This window comes from Colius striatus, chromosome 4, assembly GCF_028858725.1.
Source record: "Colius striatus isolate bColStr4 chromosome 4, bColStr4.1.hap1, whole genome shotgun sequence".
Classification (NCBI taxonomy): Eukaryota; Metazoa; Chordata; class Aves; order Coliiformes; family Coliidae; genus Colius; species Colius striatus.
Genome location: NC_084762.1, coordinates 48,242,642 through 48,261,796, shown reverse-complemented (window position 1 = coordinate 48,261,796; position 19,155 = coordinate 48,242,642). Strand labels below are relative to the sequence as shown.

Below are 19,155 nucleotides of genomic sequence, written 5' to 3'. Positions count from 1 at the left end.
CAGAGCACCCACTCTCTGAAACAAGGTACGCCAAATTATCTATCCTATTCTTAAATGAGAACAGTCAAGAGACACTTTTTTACGTCAATGAAATTGCAGTTTCCTGAGGCAACACAAAGGCTGACACGCCAAGAGGCTGCCTCGTCAGGGCCGGCCTCAGGAACACTGCCGCTGGTTCTATACTTAAAAAGGATCTAAGAAAAATTACACCAGAGTCATATCCCCCAACCTGCCTCCCAATTTACATCTCACTACAAAATAATTCTTGAGCCGAAATCTCCACAGTGTTTTGAGATTCTCCTAGCAATGGGAGAGGGATGTGGAAGAGGAAAGCTGGAGGAAAAAGAAATGGTTGCTTTCCCTTCTCAACCTTTTATTTCCTTTGCAAGCTTTGCTCTCCCCTTTACACATACAGTAGAAACAGGAGCTACAAAAAAGCCCTACTCTCCTTAACTCTTGTAAATATCCCACCCATCTCTGACAGGTTTTCTGGGGAGCTGGACCACCGGAGCAGGAGTTTTCACTGCTGAAATGACTTTCACTCTGAGCATCTTAATTCCCATTTGAAACACAGCAAACCACTCCAGTGCATAACTAAATACCCATTAGGTTTTCCACAGAATCAAGCCTCTAATTAAAAAAAAAAAAAAAGTTAAAAATCTTCATCTCTGGAAGATGCTTATTCTAAACTCTGACTGCACAGGCAAGTGACTTGACAGACCATACACATATTTTAAAAAATCACAAACTGAAAGCAAGCCCAGTAACATCAGCGTCCTGAGCTACTACAGCCACTAAACCCATCCAGTTCCACAGGCAGATGGCCATGGCATTGCCCAGTTTCATGAATATTCAAGAGAAACCACGTCACTTCAATTCACAGACTACAACAATTGGAGAGAAATTCTCAAGAATAAGTCACAAATGCAAGGGGCAGCTCTGCTTCCCAACGTTACGCGCTGTGACAATTTTTCAATATCCTTCACTGTTTCTCAAGGTACTTTCCCTATTGCCAGTAAATCTGTTATTGTCAAAAATTATTAAGTCATCCAGACCCAGGTATTTTAATTAGACACTTCATGGCTGGCTTCATACCCTAAAGACAGGATTATGGGCAGCAGCCAGCCCTGCAGCCATCGTAACCTGAGCAAGCAGCTGCTGTTGAGACTAGTTTCAGCAAGAGCCAGCAATGAGCTACTCACAGGCACCGCCCCTGGTGTGACCATAAAACACCATTACAAAACCTGCACTCGAGCAAAACAGGTAATTTTGAAAAAGCTCCAAGCTGAATTTGTACATCTCAGTCCAGCAGGACTGATGACACCCTGTCTCATGACAGGTTAACAACCTGTCAGGGATTTAGCACACCCGAGAGTAGTCGGCTGGTTTTGCTGAGGCAGGCAATAGTGCCACTGGGTCATGTCCACGGGTGAAAGGCATTTTCAAAAAAGGAGGTAACCGCTTTGCAGAAAAAAGAATTTTAAAAGTTATAATAATGATTAAAAAATCAGAAGTTCTTCCTGATCAAGCTCAGTATCACAAAGTTCTGGGAGAAGAGGACAAAGGGAGTCCCTGTATCCAGACCCTTCGCTCAAATGCTGCTGGAGGGGTGACGATGTGATAACGGAGTTAAATGGTCAGAAGGATGCATGGTTCCTCTTACATTTCTTTACATCTCCTCCTGTAAACTCAGGAACTGTATTGTTGATCATCACAGTGTGTCAGTCTGCTTTCCAGTTTCACATCTACCTGACCCTGGCTCCTGTTATGGGAAGTGTCAAGCGCAGAGGTGATTGCCAGACAGTCCTACTCCCTGAGGAGACTTTGGTACCATGGCGTCTGAGCTGTCCCAACCCATCTGCCTTGGAATCACATCTGCCTCAGAACCTGCATCTTCCCATGACCAGTAGTACCAAGGCAGACACTAAAAGCAATGTCACAATGGGGACAGTTGCTACCACTTCTATGGTGGTATTTGTCAGTTTTCAGACAGCCTTTTCTCTGTGAAAAAAATACATGCAAGGTCTCCACATGTGCCTACGTTCCCTCCAGTATCCATTGCTGCTTTCAAGCAGTATTTCATGGTGCCTCCAGTATTTCATTGCTGCTTCAAGCAGAAGGCATGAGAGTCTCTGTATTATCCGTTTAAACAACAAATACAAAACTAAAACATATAAAAAATTTCTGATTTTCTGTGAGTCCTTAAAGAGTCTTACTTCTGCCTTTTGGTAGGTAGGTCTTCAAGTCTGCATCTTTTAAAATCTTATTTTTGATCTTGAAAGTTAAGAATTTGGTCAAAAATACAGAATACAAGGAGATTAGAGTGAGCAACTCCACCTCATACCAATAGTCCATGAACTTTTAAAAGTCTCTATCACACACTTAAAGACTTTGAAGTTGGTGATATTGGAATCATTTCCTCTGCAACAAATATGGAAAGGAGACCTGGGACCCTTTATTGGCTCACGTGATTTAGAAATGTTGCTAGTGCATCCAACTGTCATGAAAAAACATATTAAAAGTCTTTAAATCAGCTACTAAAAATCTTTAAAAATGCTAAGCTGATGCTCACAGTATCTGTTGTTTGCTATTTCAGTTCCCCAAGCCAGGAGTGTGACGTGCACACATATGCTACCTTTCAAACAAGATTACTGAGTTCTGCTGAAGGCACTTGCATATGCAGAAAGAAAAGAAAAATTCTGAGTTCTTAAAAACAGATGCAGTGGATCTGGCTCTCCTATTCCATTCAATCTAAAAAGCTGTGTATTTCTGAAAGTTGAAAAACCTAAACGTAGGGTTATATAAGAGAAGAGTTAGACTTGTGTGCTAGCTTAAACCAGCAGCTATTTCAGTCTCAGGTGATAACTTTGGGTTGTGAAATAAAATCTTGTAACTGTGAGCATATTTGCTTCAGCCAGCCTCTGCTTTAGGGCCAGTAATCCCTTTAATTGCCCCAGATCAGCTAGAAGCACCTCCAGGCTGCAAAGTCTTTGCTCTGTAATCAGCATCAGACAGACACGGAAAACTTATCAGAAAATCAGCTGGAGAAAGTTTTGACAGCAGCTCATCATGTCTCCTTAGAAGACTAAGCATATAAAGGAGAATATGAAGCATGAAACACCTTGAAAAAAATCTGGTTTTGCCATCACTTTGGATAAAAATCAGTTTTTTCATAGACTCCACTGATCTAGTGTCCAACACTGTCCCAGGTTGCAGTAAGATATAGTCACTTTTTAATATTACAAGAACTAACTGCACACATTCACTTACAGAAACTTGATCTCAAAGGTGACCACTGAAAGCCCAGTCTCTCCATGATTTTAAAGTACACAAGACTAATAACTGGAAAAAAAGTCATTTATGCTAATAATTTGATCTGATGCTGTGAAAACTCACACACTTCAATATTCTTAACAAAGGTACTAACCTAATGACTAATGATGCACTTCTGCAGAAACCTCAGCTGACGGGACTCACTCACGTGAAACTACAAAACTGCTCATTTTGACTGTGTTAAGAAATGACTTTACAAACCAAAGGCAGCAAGTTACCCGGGAAAGTAAGACTGAATGTATATGCAAGTCTTTGTACACTCAGGCTTGACTTTTATACAGTCCTTCATCAATGACAAAAGTTAATTTAGAAGTACTTGTTTCAAACTAATAACTTCTTCCAAAAGATGTGACTAAGTATCACACAGAAGATTTACTTTAGAACAGCCCTGAGAGGGAGGTGAAAACATAAAAATCTATCTTTTAAAAGGAATCAAGATATATTTAGACGGCATAGACATTAAATGCAGACCTAACAACTCCAATACAGATTTTAAATCATTATTGTGTGAAATGGCTAACCTTATATCACACATCTTAGATCACCTGACTTGTGTGTCTGTCTGCATATTCAGCATCACAGCCCCAAGCTGAATAAACACAGAGAAAAAAGGGATTCTTGTTTCCTGGTAAAGCTTCTTGCATTAAAGAACTGAAAGCAGGGCAAAAGGCCCATTCAAAAATGTGTCACAAAACACTGCACCGCAGACTTAGGAGCTTTGTTAAGGGAGGAAAAAGAGGGGAAAAAAAAGGATTTTGAACAATATTGCTTAATGAGATTATGTATACACAACAGCTTCCCATTTACAGTACCCTGCTGGGGAACTGAACAGAAGCTCAAAGTTTTACCTGTGCCAGTACCAGTTACATCATGTTATGACAGATACTATGAAAACAGGGTATAGATCACAAAGCTGCTACCAAAAATACTTGATCTTCCAAGGATGACATCAGACAGGCATTAAAGAAACAACATTATGCCCCAAAACAATCCATTGTATTATCTGTAATTACACATTTCTTTCTTTAGACCCTACGTAGGAGTGCAGGAAGCATACACTTTTGTAGCATACTTTTGTTAACTTCAAGCTTTCAAATTATACACAAAGTAGTATCTGGGTAAGTAATACACAGAAAATAGTATGTTGATGACAATACTACAATGTACGAAGACAAACTGCTCAGCATTCTTTTGAATTTGCTTGCACAAATTTCTCCGTATTTCTATTAGCCAGAAGGCGCAGAATGAAAGAGGCCCTAGGACTGAGTATTTCCCCTTCCCAATTCCTTTCCTTGCTTTTTTCATATCTGAATTCATTTAGCACCTAACCAAAACAAGCATACCTTGGCTTTGCAAGTTTTTAAGAAACAAGAAAATAAAAAGAAAATTACATTTGAGAATAGAACTGCTGCAGTTCTAGACAGGAAAACGCTGTTGTTTTAGCAACCAGAAAAAAACCTATCCCTGCACCTCATAAGGAATAAATACAGCTACCAATACAGGATAAACATCCTTGTTTGTACTAATAGGGGCAAGTGTAATGTGGACATACGGCTATTTTGAAGTGAAGCACATCTAAAGCCTTCAAAGCAATAGCTCCAGCCATCCCACCACATTTTAAGAACCTCTCTGCAGCCTCACAGACTGTAAAAACAATGTCAGCAAATAAAGGGATGGTCAAGTAACCCCTGTGTCTGCAGTGAAGGTTTCCAGAGCAAGAAGATATAGCGAGGCAGTGGTGGTGGGCAGTGGAGCAGAGCAGAGGGTTTGCAGCCAATACTCTGGTGCTCTCATAGGCACTGTCACGGTGCAGACAGCGGTACTCCCAGTATTGGTAACTGCCATAATTGATCCCAACAGCAGGAAACCACCTGTACAAGTTCAACAAGTAAAATGGGGAATACAAGTGCTAACGGAGCAGCAGTTACCTGTGACAGAGTCATAACTACAACTGGGAAGATTGCCTCTTTTGGGCAGTATCTGCTAACTCCTATTAAGAAAATAGGAGATTTATATGACCTTATTTTTCCTTTAGAAGCAGGAGCACCATGCAGAGAATTGGTCCAGCAAAGGAATCAAAAATGCACTTCTACTGCCATCTCTCCAACTGTCCCAGAAACCGCAGCATTTTCCCTCCTCCCCACAACTCTCTGCAGAAGTTTGAATCAAGTGATGTTACAGGAGTGCCATGGCCCTCAGAGCAGCAGGAAAAAAACCCTCAAATTACACAAAACTTGTGTTGCTTTGCTTCTGCCATCCTTTGCCTCCTAAGACCTGAACAATAATGAGCTTGTCTAATAGGGAAGGGAGAGAGGAATGGCTTTGTGCTTGAATGGGTCAGAGCAGATAGACACATAGATGTGTTTGCCAAATGCTGCTGGCATCTGGATGGGAAAGGGGAGAAGCACAAACATATAGAGGAGGAGCTGCAGACGGTGAGGCCAGAGGACAAGCGCAAACCTCGAGCTCTGTGCAAGACTCTGGTGTGGTTCTCCCTTGCAAATCTCAGGTGAGAATTAACACATAGACTCACTTGATAGCTACTTAGATACAGGTCAAAGGCAAAATTTTACCTTATTGTTTCCACTCAAAGTGAAATTAGCCTTACTTTGTATAAAAGCAGTGCTTTTTTCTCTCTTTTAATTAAACAAATGAACCCTCCACCCCAGACCTCGCGAACAGGAACCACCACTTCCTCAGCCACTGAATGTTCACATCTAAAAACAGCACAGGGCAAGTGTAACACCATGCTGGCTATGACGCTAGATCTCTGTGTTGATAAAGCTCACAAACGGCCATCAACGTGTGATATAGAATTTTGAAATTTTGGTTTTCCTGTTTCACTTTTCCCACTGAACAGTCAGGAAAGATGTCTGTTAATGTGAATAACCATAATTAAATAAAATATCAATTTTCACAGAATCTATTGCATTGTGAAAGGAAGACTTAGAAAGCCCGTAACTGACCAGTAAAAAGAGAGCAGATGCCCAGCGCGCTGAAAACTCCCAGTGGAAAGAGGGAAGTCAGTAATTCCCAATGGAAATGACCAGGGGAAAGGCGTATGAATTCATAGGGTCAAACAAAAAGTGTATTAACCGAAGTGGAAGGAAGGATGTGAGAAATTTAAATTAACTCAACATGAATCTCTTTGCCCCAGAACAGGGAAGTGAGACTCTACGGGCATGTCTCCATCGTGTCTGGCTTTGGCTCAGAAGCACACTTTTGAAGCAAGCCTCCTGACCATACCCGCTTATGTCATGCTTTACATTGCAGCACGGAGCAGCCTCAGAGCATGAAAGCTTCCCCTCTGACACGGGGAAGCCAGCTGACACGCTGCAGGAGCACAGTGCCCATCCTCCAACTATCTCTGGATGTCCAGTCCACAGGCCCAGGCTAGAGCTGGTCTGAACATGCATAGCATAGACATCTGGTCCCCAGACTCAAGCTCCTGTCTCTACCGACCTGCTCCTGCTGGGTCATGTTGCTTGTTGACACAGACACGGCCCTCCTGGATGGAGAAGGCCCAATTGTCTCGCAAAGGATGCAGGTTAAAATAATTTATAGTGATGGTGGGTTTTCCTAAGTTTTGCTTCGGTGCACGGGATGTCTAAACAGCTTGTGCAAAACAAGAAAGAGGGCAGTCTGGTGGGACCAGCTGTCACCCCGCAGCATGGCACTGGCACATCGTGTGAGGAGCTGACCAAGCCTTTGAGATGTCCTTTTATTCTGATTTTGCTCTTGTTCTGAGCTTGTAGAAACAACAGCTTGAAGAGCAATCGGAGAATTACAATCACATTGAGTTAGAATAGCACAACTGGCACCTTAGTTTTCTGCTTCTTTCTTAGCCCATGTACCTCCATGGGCTAAGATGTAAAAGATTCGTTGTGTTGTGGCCTCCAAAGTCACATTTCAAGATTTATAAAGAGCAATTTTTCTCCATTAATTTGCCAGCACAAGGCAAGCTCTCACAGAGTAACAGAGGTGTGTTGTTAACTTCAGCAAAAGCAGAGCCATAGTTGCAGTCCACAACAATGTCAACTGCTCCCAAAAAAAATGTCAGGGAGGACAAGGACCCAAATGGGAGCAGGTCTGGACAGTGGGTTAAGCAAAATTTATTAAAACCCATAAAGGAAAAGCACATGCTGTCTTTTCAAAGTGAGATTTTCAAAGGAGTTCAGAGAGTTCCTCAAAATTCATGGTTCAGAGGCTCCTTGAAAAATCCCAGCTTGAATTTCTCAACTGCTCTGCTCTCTTTAGCTGGAATAACACAAGATAGATACGTAATTCACAACAAACACTGGAGAACTGAAGTCAAGTCTTCATTACCATAACCCCACATCCTGGGAAAGTAGATGTGAAGGTCAAGAATCTCTCAAAAGCCGCATTTTTTTTTGCCTATGTAAATGACACATACACAAAAACCCCTAAACAAGACCACATTGAAATTTTTCTGAAGATTGTACAAAACAGAGAACTGCAAGCACTGCAAGACAACTGCCAGTTACACAAAAGACCTGCTATGCCACCCTCAACTGTTGATATCACATTCATTTACCCAGTAAGGTATTAGAGTTACGCAATCGCTCAGCAAGTTGGAAATATTACCCATGCATCTAAAATAGATAAGGCAGGCCTAATCCTGTCCCCATTTGTACCTAAGCAACCCTGCAATTAATTCAAAGCCGGTTCGTCTTCAGATGCCACGACCTTTGCAAACACACAGTGGCTCATGAGGGCTTTTTCAAAACTCCTTCCAGGAGAAGGAAACTTGCGAGCTCACAAACTCACTGCGAGAAAATACACGTTTCCATTCACATCATCCATTCAGCTTTCACACACAGCATGAGGGTGGCAACAGAAAATACCACCTTAAGGGTGCTGGAGAATTTAAACAGCTTGTATTTTCTACTTTTAAATGCATTTGCTCAGACTCTGCTCCCAGTTACACCCTACCACTATCTTTGACTTGAACGGCCTTATATCAATAAGGAAGCTAATGAACAAACAAGAAATCAATATTTATAATAATATCTTTAAAACAAAGAGAGGCAAAAAACCTTGAACAATGAGGTCTGTTACTTAAAGCAAATGTGCACAGACACTTGCTATTTGCAAGGCTACTCATGAGTTCTGCGGTACCTGGAGGACCTTCAAAAACAGGAAAGCATTTTATCTCCAGGTGAGTCACACACAGAGGAAAATAAAGATTTTACAAGTAAATCTCAAAGGTCGTGATGGAGGTACTTGACGGTGGCATTTTGTCTTCTGCTGTAAATAATTCTGCCTTTTTAAGCAACCGCCTCTTAGCTGCCACTTCTGGATTAAGTTATGCTAAAGGATGGCATTCTACAAAACAGTAAACACCATCAATTAAAAATCAAACCCAATTTGCTTTAATTAAGAAAACAGACTCCTAAAATTAAGGAGGTTCCTAAGACATATAATGGGTTGAAGACAGGAGGCTATGTGAACTCCATTTTACAAAACGTGATTACACCTTTGTCTTTTAAGACCACATTCCCAAGACTATAAATAGCAGAGGGTGAGCTTTCCACACCTTTTTACATAACCTGCTGCAGCACTTGCGCGACTCATCGAACCGAGCAATTAAACCAAACTTTGCACCGCGGCATCTGAAAGGTGATTTTCCTCTCTTCCTGTCACCCAAAAAACACCTCTGTGTTTTACAGTCGGAAACAATATCATTCACTTAAGTAGATCTTGAGAAGTACAAAGTTTGCTTGTAACTACCTAGCCAGCTCAATTCTGCCCACATCCCAGGTACCCAGATGGAGTCTTCATTTTCATGTAGCTCTCTGTTACTTAACGAGGACTTCACTCCCTCCTGTGCAAGTCCACCGCACCCCACGGACACGTGGGCAATCCTTCTATCACCCTGCATTTGTCTGGGTGTGGCTGATTGCAACCTCATCTGAAAAAGGAGTAAATTAATCTCCTTTTCTGTAATGATCAAGTGTAGAAGCAATAGGAAAATAAAAGTTGCCTGCAGAGGGCTATGACAGACAAAACACAATGAATAAACTTGGTGAGTTAAAAAAAAACTCATTACAGACTGTAGCTGGCATCTAGCTTCTGCTTTATGTCACATCCTTCAGACAGGCCGAGTACAGTGGAGTGGAATGAGAAGTGCAGGTTCCTAACATATGCCAGAGTGAACAAGGAGTAATGTGAGCTTCTTCTTGAACTCTAGGTATAGATTGTATTTGTGCACACACATAACACAGTGATACAAGCAGACATGAAGGCAAAGGGCTATGCAACATTCATTTCCTGATGACAGAATCACAGAATCATTTTGGTTGGAAAAGATCTTTAAGGTCCTCGAGTCCAGGCACTAACCTAACACTGCCAAGGCCACCACTAAACCATGCCCCTTGGCACCTCATCTACATGGCTTTTAAGTATCTTCAGGGATAGTTACTCAACCACCTTCCTGGGCAGCCCATTCCAACGCTTGACAACCCTTTCAGTCAAGAATCTTTTCCTAATATACAATCTTAACCTCCACTAATGCAACTTGAACCCATTTCCTCTTGTCCTATCACCTATCACTTGGGAGAAGATCTCCACCCCTCTACAACCTCCTTTCAGAGCAGTAAGGTCTCCCTTCAGCATCCTTTTCCCCACTGTAAACAAACCCAGCTCCCTCAGCCCCTCCTCAACAGACTTGTTCTTCAGACCCTTCATCAGCTTTGTTACCCATCTCTGGACGTGCTCCAGAATGTCAGTGTTCCTGTTGTTGTGAGGGGCCCAAAACTGAACCCAGCATTTGAGGTGTGGCTTCATCAGAGCCGAATACGGGAGGATAATCACTTCCCTGGTCCTGTTGGCCACACTATTTCTGATACAAACCAGGACATTTTCTTCATCCCCACATGTGCTGGTGATATTGGATGAAAACAGACATCCCTCCAGGTGACACAACAGTCCTCTCTGAGTGTGTATGGCATCCTAGGTCCTTGGGGTGGTGCGAGTCTGCTCTCCCTTCCTCCAGCACCATGCACCTATGAAACTAAAATTCATCAAATGTCCCTTTGAAGTAGGCTGGCGAAGCTCTGTTGCTTGCACCCTTCAAAGGGCACACCCCATGCTGGGGTTATAATCCAACTCTTTGCTAGCAGCTCCAGTGGACAACAGAGCTATTATTTCTTAAAAAGCAATGATAGCAACATCTGACCTTTTCATCATGATGAAATTAAAATCCGTGCCACAGTGCCGGCATGCACATGCCCTGCCAGACGTGTTAGAGGGCTGGAACCTCTCCCTGCACTTTCACCCATGGCAGACCCACCAGAAACAACAATACTGTGAATGCTGAAGTTTCCTGCACGTTTCCCCATCCACCTTCTCTACTGGGAGTTGCCTATCCTGTATCTGCATTGGCTCCTCTCCATCCCAAAACGGGAAAGGAAATGATGTCCTGAGGAGAGGACAGAGACCTACCACCAGCCTTCCTACGCTGCAAAGGGCCCAAGCTCAACTCCAAGGAAAGCAACAGAGCCTAGTGGTTGGTACCTGTTGAGGCTGCCACTTCCCAGTAACACTTCTCTGTCCCTTGTCTCTACACAAAAAATATGTGCAGCTGCATCCAGTACTGTCATAGGTGAGACCACACACAGCAGAAGGCATGTGGGTGGCTGAAAAAAACAAGTTACCTGCAAACAAGCTACAGACTGAGTGGTACTACTGACTTCTTGGAGCAAAATATCCTACCCAAAAGCCAAAAGAAAGGGAAAAGTAAGTTGAAGAGCTTCAACCCTGTTCGTTCCAGGCATCTCAGTTCCAGCTGCATGATGTGGTACAGAAAGAATTCAGCATCATGTCACCTTTTTCCTGTTCCACAAAATCAGAGGATTTTTTTTTCCTTTGCAGGAAAATTTAAGACTTCTTTTGAATGCCTTTACAAATAAACTGATGTGCCGGTGTCTGATTTGCCTTGAGAGCATGTAAATTTGAAAATCTAATCATATTTATCTCGGTAATACCATTTATCTGCAGAAGCACCAAAATGCAATCTGTTGTTGTCTGAAAAATTACTATAAAGTTACCTACCTAGTTATCTGTCTTTATATCCCACCAATATTATACAGGAAAATCACTAATTTTGCAAAGATTTACTTAGTAGCATAACCTTATACACTGGAACTTCATTTAACTGAGAAACTTCACACATATGTAAATGTACAGTTCAAGCTTTGTAGGATCCTTGGTAATAAAGGACAAACCTTTCTCTGCCAGCCAAGACAAGCAGGGGAAAACATATTGCAGTTGTGATGAGTGAATCTTTTTTCCCTTAACCTCAATTTCACAAAACTGATAGCTTAATCTATAACAACACAGAGGAAAACACAAGCGCTTGCTAAGAACATGCCTTTGTCCTTTATAGTCACATACAGAGTGAAAAGGAAGGTAGCCTTTGCTTTACTTTTCATTCACTTCTAAGTTTTCTGCAATAGGAAACTTTCCTTAGGCAAAACCTCTGAAAAGCAGCTGCTAAGGGCAGTGTTGACTTTGAAATAGATCGTAAGATCAGAAAATACATTTAGCATTCATGACAGGAAATCAGTTGCTACAAATACAGTACAGTAGCTCCTATAATGGGACCTCGCAGTTCCTTAAATATGTACTCCTCTGAATCTGTACATTGCAGCCTGAAGAGCAAACCTCTAGAGTCCTAAAAGTTTCCCAGTGGCACATCATGTTTTCTCCAGCTGCTGGGGAAATTTTCTTCTTCTAACTGATTTGCTGAGCTCTTTACCCTACCCTTGCAGCAGACAGAAGTTCTGCTAAGTCCCTCTTGTCAAATCAAATACCACTCCTTAAATTTCTCAGCGTTATTTGCAAACTGCACGCCACCAGACAGATATTCTCCATTTTTTATTCCTAGGAATAATACTTCTTACAGAAAACTAGCAAAGGGCTTTTCAGTTGGGTTATGGAAAGAGCCATCTCTCTGTCCTGCTGCACCTGCTGCATTGTTAAGCCTGGCATCTGGTGGCAGCCTCACAGCCATCAATAGTAATTGTAGGTGTAGAAGGGTATTTCATCAGAAAGGACTGATATACATCCATGAAGGTATTAGTGTACGTCTAGAAGTGAATTTTGTAGATATCTGCATGGCTCAAATAGAATCTGATTTACCATATTTATCATGTGATAACTTGGTGTCTGCTGAAGTTTCAATGTACACCAGTCCCAGCATTAAACTTCTGCATTTTCAGGTTAAATTATGAAGATGAAACTTTACATTTGTGTAGTGGAAATCTTGCCTGAGAGACCACAAGCAGCTGAAAATCTACAAGGGGGTGGGGGAATAAAAAAATCAGGATTTGGATCTGCTTCTCATCTTTACCTCCTATCACACTCACAACTGTACAGATCCTCTGGACAGCCCATCTGGTATTCACTTCTTTGAAGGGAGGAAGCCACAGAATTACTAGAGAGTCAAATTTTTTTCTTTCCTTTTAGAGACCACACTTGTGAATCTGGCATTTGTGTTTTAGCTGTTTTGAACTGTTCTAAGCTAAGCTATATGCTGCACCAGAAGAGTTCTCAGCATCATAATAATTACAGATTAAAGCATATTTCCTATCCAAAAACTGTCATCAAACTACCATCTGTCATTATCCTATCTACCTTCCATCAAACCATGTTTTTGTCATGGTCTGGAGGGCTGGCGACTCCCACAGTCGCTACCAATCTTCATGATTTCAAGATGCTTGCAGCAGTACAGTGCAGAGAAAAGCTGTATGGCAGGCTCCTAAGTAAAGGAGCTGGTTTGGCTGCCTGCACAGGAGCTTTGCCGGTAAAGAAAAGGGTGAGAAAAAAAACTAAGTAACAGAAATGCACTGACAACATAAGGAAACTTGCTGAAAAGTCTTGCTTCTCTGCTTTCCTGATAGCTAATGAGGGATCATCATATATCAACTAGGCACCTGAGCAGTATAACCAAAGGACTTCCTAAGGCTCCGCTGGACCTAGAGAGCTTTGAATTGGCATTCAGTGAAGACAGCCAACACAAAATCTTACTGGCTATTTCATTCCAAAACCCACCAAGTCCTGCAGAGCTCAAAGTGACTGTGAGTACTCAGACTCTTAGGTTGCTCATGCTACAGGACATAGGTGCACTCAATGTCCACCATGGGACTCCTGAAGGAGCCTGCAAGCTGTGTACATGGGGACTGTAAGCCCTTTCTTGGAAGGCAACTAATTTATGCCAGGGTCTATAGCACTGAAAACAGAGGCAGTGAGGGACCTGCCCCAAGAGATGCAGCAGGATGCTGGTGCAACCAGTGAAACGGACCTTAATACCTGAATGTTAACCCTGTTATTGACCATCTCCTCTTCAGGGTGGCACAGGAAGGTTATTTGGCCTCCTGAAGTGACAGCTGAAGTCAATAAGCATCCCCTTCTTTAGAGACAGCAAGCATTGGTGGCATACAAGGCCATACACCTATGAAAAGACCTAGTTCAGCATGTGCACTTCCCATTCACTTCTCAGACCATTAAATTGCTGTTTTCACGCTACTCTTGTATACATGATTCTGAAACTCAGGCTGCCTGAAGGGCTTTCAGGTTCAGTGAATAGCAGAGTCTCCATGCCACACAAAAGGTCTGATGTGCTTCCAGGGGCTCACAATCCAACTGCCTATGCTGGGATGACCCCACAGGATGGACAGTGCCCCTAGCTCTTTGTTTTGCTTCTCTTTCAGCACTCTTTGCCTGTAAAACACTTGTTTCTGAGAGACTGTTTTTTTGTCTCCAGTGTGTCCAGTTTGGAGGCATCTTCTGTGGTGGGCTGAGCCTGCCTGCCCGAGGCTGCAGAGGACCAGGCTCCGATCTCTCAGCCCTTTGCCACAAAAGGGATTCAGCTCCTCAACAGCATCCTGGAGGCTTTCTCCAGCACTAACAGCACTTTGTGATCCCTATGAAAGCAGGCAAGCCAACCATGCCAGCATCCCCCTTCACTGCAGCTCTCTAGAAGGTGAATATTGAGGCCATACACAGCTCTATATCTTCTAATAGGTAGAAGCAAATTGAATCTTCACAGGCTTTTCTAACCATAAATTCATTTTAGAATTACTCAGGAAATGAGATTTGTCTTGTGGGTCAATAAATTCTGAAAATAAATCTATCTGGACCACGATAACTTCAATGTCCTTTCAAGTGGACTTCTCCCCCAGCCATGACTCAGCAGATATTCCTTCCCAGCACCAGCCGCTTCCAGAAGGAATTCTCCTGCTCCTCTGCCTTTAAGCCTGTCACAGGAACATAGACAAATGCAACTGTACACAATGTTTAAACTCCAAAACAAATCACTAATTTGCTTCTTTAGCAAAATAAACCACACCAACAAACCAACCAACTCGACACAAAAAGGCATTTACTTGTTTCTAACCACTCGCCCCACCAGAAAAGGCCTCATGTAGAAAAGGAAACCTCAGATATGGATTATTTTCCCCAAAATAAAGAATGGCAACAAAAATTCAAGGCATATGAGCTCAAGTACCTGGGACCACCACCTAACTTCCAGGATCTGAAACGATTTTAAACCAGTGTTACTGAAATCTTGTTCCACAGAGATAATTTAAGATGAAGTCATTAAAATGAATTATAATCTGACATGAAGGAGAACCTGGCAGAACCTGGCCCTAGATTCCGGTATCCCCATGTCCTGAACGACCCATTCACCACAAAAGTAAGACAAATTCCGTCTGCACTAGACAGGAGCCTTTGGCATCAACAAGCTGACTTCTGAACAAGCAGCGTTTTTTATGTTTACATATAATTGTATACTAGTCTCTGACCAGCTAGAAGCTCCATGTATTTTTTTTATGTCATTTATTTCTTCTGAATATACACAGAGCACAAACCCAAACCACATTAATGATATCCTTGTTAAATATAAACTAGTATGCAATTATACAAACTGCTAACACAAACAAAAAACCCAGGAAACTGATTATATGTTCACAATGGTTTCTGAAAACTAAATAAAACCGACAAGGTAAGGCAGCCTGTCTTGCCTGATACTGTCATAGAAAATGGTTTCACATTACAACATAACTCACGTGTCTCAGCACAGAGGACTATTCTGTCAAGCGATGCACCAAACTCAATTTCAAGCCCGCTGCAAGGAAAGTGGAAGGGTGGGAGGAGAGACAATTGATGTACACACAAACTACCAAAAATATAATCTCTGATTGTCCTCTCTGCTTCCCCACATCCTCCTTCAGGTGAGCTAACGCCTGTCTCTGGGCAGTCGCTGTGGTTCCCATCCCATCACGCCGAGAAAGGCAGGCCACGTGCTGGCTGTTCAGCTCCTTCCCCTCTCCTTTAAGAGAGCAACAGAAGGTCTGCTGGAACCCTCCGTCCTTGGGCTTGCGCCAGCCCTGTGCACGCCTGCAATTTATCTTCTGCACAGCCAAGAATGAACCCAGCAATTGGAGCTCCTACCACATCTTTTCATTGAGATGATGAGGAGCAAATGCTGGATAAAACCTTCACAGTCTGCAGCTGTCTGTTCCTGATGTTTAAAAATACATACCTTTTCCAGAACGGAAACAAATCTTTTGAAGGCAGGCCAAGGTCTGCCCCAGGTTGCACCTGTGCAGTGTCATGGCAGTCAGCAAAGCTGGGGGCACAACTCAGAGCTCTCCTGCACCAGTGCCAGCTATAAGTAACTGGCACAAGACAGAGCCTCACACTTGTCAGTGGAGTTGTGCAAAGTCTCGGCCACAGCTGAATTTAGCTTTCAAGAAAATAAAAGAGAAAACAGAAACCAGTACTTCTTTATTACATCTTACACCTCAAGAAAATATACAACATGGAAGAGAGCTGTTATAGGACTGGAGGAGCACCCTGGCAAGGTTTTGTTAGGTGCTTTCCCTTGCCATGGACTTGGGCTATTCATTCAGCCTGCTTGCAAGCTAGCAGCACAGTGAAACTTTCACAATGTTGAATTTCTAGGTTTCAAACAGAAACAGTAACTATCTTTCCCTCTTAAACGCCACACTGTTCTTGTGTAACAAACAAACAAAAAAAGCATTGGTTGTGGATGGAAGGCAAACAAGGGCAAGGGAAAACAACAATGGGAAGAGGCAGGGCTGAGGGAAGAAGTGGTACAGGTGAGATCCAAGCATCTTCCCCAGAGCTGAGCACAGGATTAAAGTGTGCAAGCCAGGCATCTATTTGGAATCTAGGAAGGTAGTGTATGAATTCTGCACGAATAATAAACTCACTAACTGGAAGGCCAAGCAGAACGCAGTCTCTTGAACACTAAGATGGTCTGCCAAGTGCATTACCATCAACAAGTAAAAAGTTCTTGAGCAGAAAAGCAATCCCCAGATCACAGTCTATGGGTCACAGTGCAGAACCATGTCACAGACTAAAATGCACAAGTGTTCCATGTGTCACGTTGCTGTGCTGGTGATCCATGGCACAATTAGAGGGTTGTCAATACAGGAATGTTTTTAGAGACACATGACTGGAAGAAGATGTGTGGTAATCCACCAGCAGGCATTTTACTTGGGAAGGTGGATCTCCCTAGCACAGCCCATGAAAAGCAGCTCAAGAAAGCAACCAATACAATCCAGGTGGAAGAAAAAAACCCCAACTAACAGTGTAGCACACAGCTAAGATAACTTTCTCCTGGAATGCCTCCAATTTCTCCAAGCTGGTTAGTTTTGAAAGGGGTTTTTCTATAGCAATCTATGCTCCATTACGTTTATAAACCCTTGTAATAACATGTGACTCAAAGTCTACCTATTTGTCCAAGGAAGAAATAAGAAGCGAGTGTGGCAAATGGGGAATGTGGGAGTGGCGGCCGATGTGGGCTTGGGGAGAGCAGTCATTTCCTCCGGCTTCTCCCGTGCCCCTTCGACCCCCTCCTCCCCAGCTTTTGATAGCAGAATATGCTGTCGGAGAAGTGAAAGCGGGCGGTTTTGTAGCCGCGGAGCAATTAATCCACATGCGTTTGCACATTTTTACATGACTGCACCTTCGTAGCCTAAAGTCTTCGCTTTTGAAGCGGGTGAGGTTGCTCTTTTGAGATGAGCTTATTAAGAGGCAAAGGAGTGCCTGGCGGCAAGGAACAACCCAGAGGAACACGAAGTGTTTGTAGATAAAGGGCATATGTAGGGAGGTAGCGAGACACTGCTTACACCCCGCGCGTACACCGTAATCCGTGGGCATCGATGGAAAGATTGCCTACCCCTGCGCGGGCTACAGACCTGGCTACAGCGCGCTCGGCAGCCTACCGCCTGGAAGACAGGCAGCGCAGCACGGCGGGCTGAACCCACCACCAGCCACGGGAAACGAGGGTGATAGCTGCTCCGGAGCAGTGCTCGGCTGCAGTAAGGGACGGCGGCTGTGCAGCCGCACGCCAGCGTTGCTTTGCGGGAGAGAAACTTTCAGCCGCCGTCAGGAATGACCGACCGCCGCTGCCCAAAAGTCTCGGGCACCCCCGCAGCCTTGTCCCTGCCCCTGCCCGCCCGGCCACGCCGAGGGAAGCTCCGCGCCTCGGCTCCGCGGCCAATCGGCCTCTCCGCGCCCGCCCTGCCCGCCGAGCGAGCCCCCCCACCCCGCATCCTCAACCCCGCACCCCGCGGCGGCCGTTCCCGCGGCGCGGCTTACCGGGAGCGCTGCAGCTCGAAGGCGGCAGCGGGGCCGGGCTGCCCCAGCTCTCCGCCGACCCCGGCGGGGCCCTGGGGGCTGGTGCGGCCGAAGGGCGCCGGCAGCACACCCGCCGTGAAGGAGTTGAGGCGGCCGCGGCTGCCCGCCGCCGCGGCGCCCAGGAAGGCGGCGGCCGGCACCTGCACCGCGGCGAAGGCGTCCTCCTCCTCCTCCTCCTCTTCCTCCTCCTCCTGAGCCCGGGGGGGCTCGGCGGGCGCCGCCGGGGGGCTGCCCAGCCGCGGCGGCGGCGGCGGCGGCGGGGCCTGGCGGGGCCTGGCGGCGGGGCAGTCGTTACCCGGCGGCGGGGGCCGCCCGTCGAGGGAGATGCTGGTGAGGAAGGAGAGCGCGGCCTGCCTGCGGCGGGGGTCGCTGCGCGCCGGCGGCGGCCCCGGCGGCTGCGGTGCCTTCCTGGGGCAGGGCTCCGGCGGCGGCAGGGGCCCGGCGGCGGGACTGCCCGGGCTGGCGGCGGTGGCGGCCGCCGCCATTGTCGGCCGGCTCCCCCTCCCCTCCCCGCTGGCCGGGCGCTGCCTCTCGCTACCTCCGCTTAGGCGGGCGGGCGGCGGGGCATGGGTGCCGTCGGCCCGCCGGGGTGCATGGAGGTGGTGGGGTGCCCTGTGCCTGGTCGCGCTGCGCTGCCCCGGGCCCCCGCCGCCCGCCCGCTCCGTATTTATAGGTGCAGCCGCGCCGCCGAGCGCCCTGTGCGATAACACGGCAATCACGTGTGGGAAACGGGGAGCTGGAGGAAAACAAAAGCCCGGCCAGCAGCCCGGAGGAGGAGGGAGAAGGGTGGGTCTCGGCGAGCGCCCTCCTTTCAACCCCTCTATTTTTTTTTCTTTTTTTTTTCCCTTTCACCCCCTTCCCTCCTCCTCCTCCTCCTCCTCTTTTTTCCTTCCTGGATGCGTGGGGGCGGGCGGGAACCGAGGAAGGTGGAGTCTGTACCCGTAGTACACGGCACATGGCCCTCGGAGGGTGGCACCGGCGCCACCGGACCCGGGGGCTGCGGCCCGGCCCGGCCCGCCTGCGGCTTGTGGAGTGGCACCGGGCTCCAGCCGTGCTGTGACGAGCGACCCGGGTGCTGCTCCGCACGTCCCGGTCGAGGTGAGGCGGGGGAAGGCAGCTGCCGGGGAT

At 45.4% G+C, this 19,155-nt stretch overlaps 1 protein-coding gene across 1 annotated transcript in view; it reads right to left on the bottom strand.

Moving 5' to 3' along the window:
* The window catches only part of CABLES1 (Cdk5 and Abl enzyme substrate 1), a 76,761-nt gene extending 57,904 nt beyond the window's left edge, over positions 1-18,857 (bottom strand). Inside the window, exon 1 of the mRNA XM_061995535.1 lies at positions 17,989-18,857. Within this exon, the coding sequence (XP_061851519.1) occupies positions 17,989-18,512 (524 nt within the window). The 5' untranslated portion in view covers positions 18,513-18,857. The remainder of the gene's footprint in view (positions 1-17,988) is intronic.
* Positions 18,858-19,155: the final 298 nt, after the last annotated feature.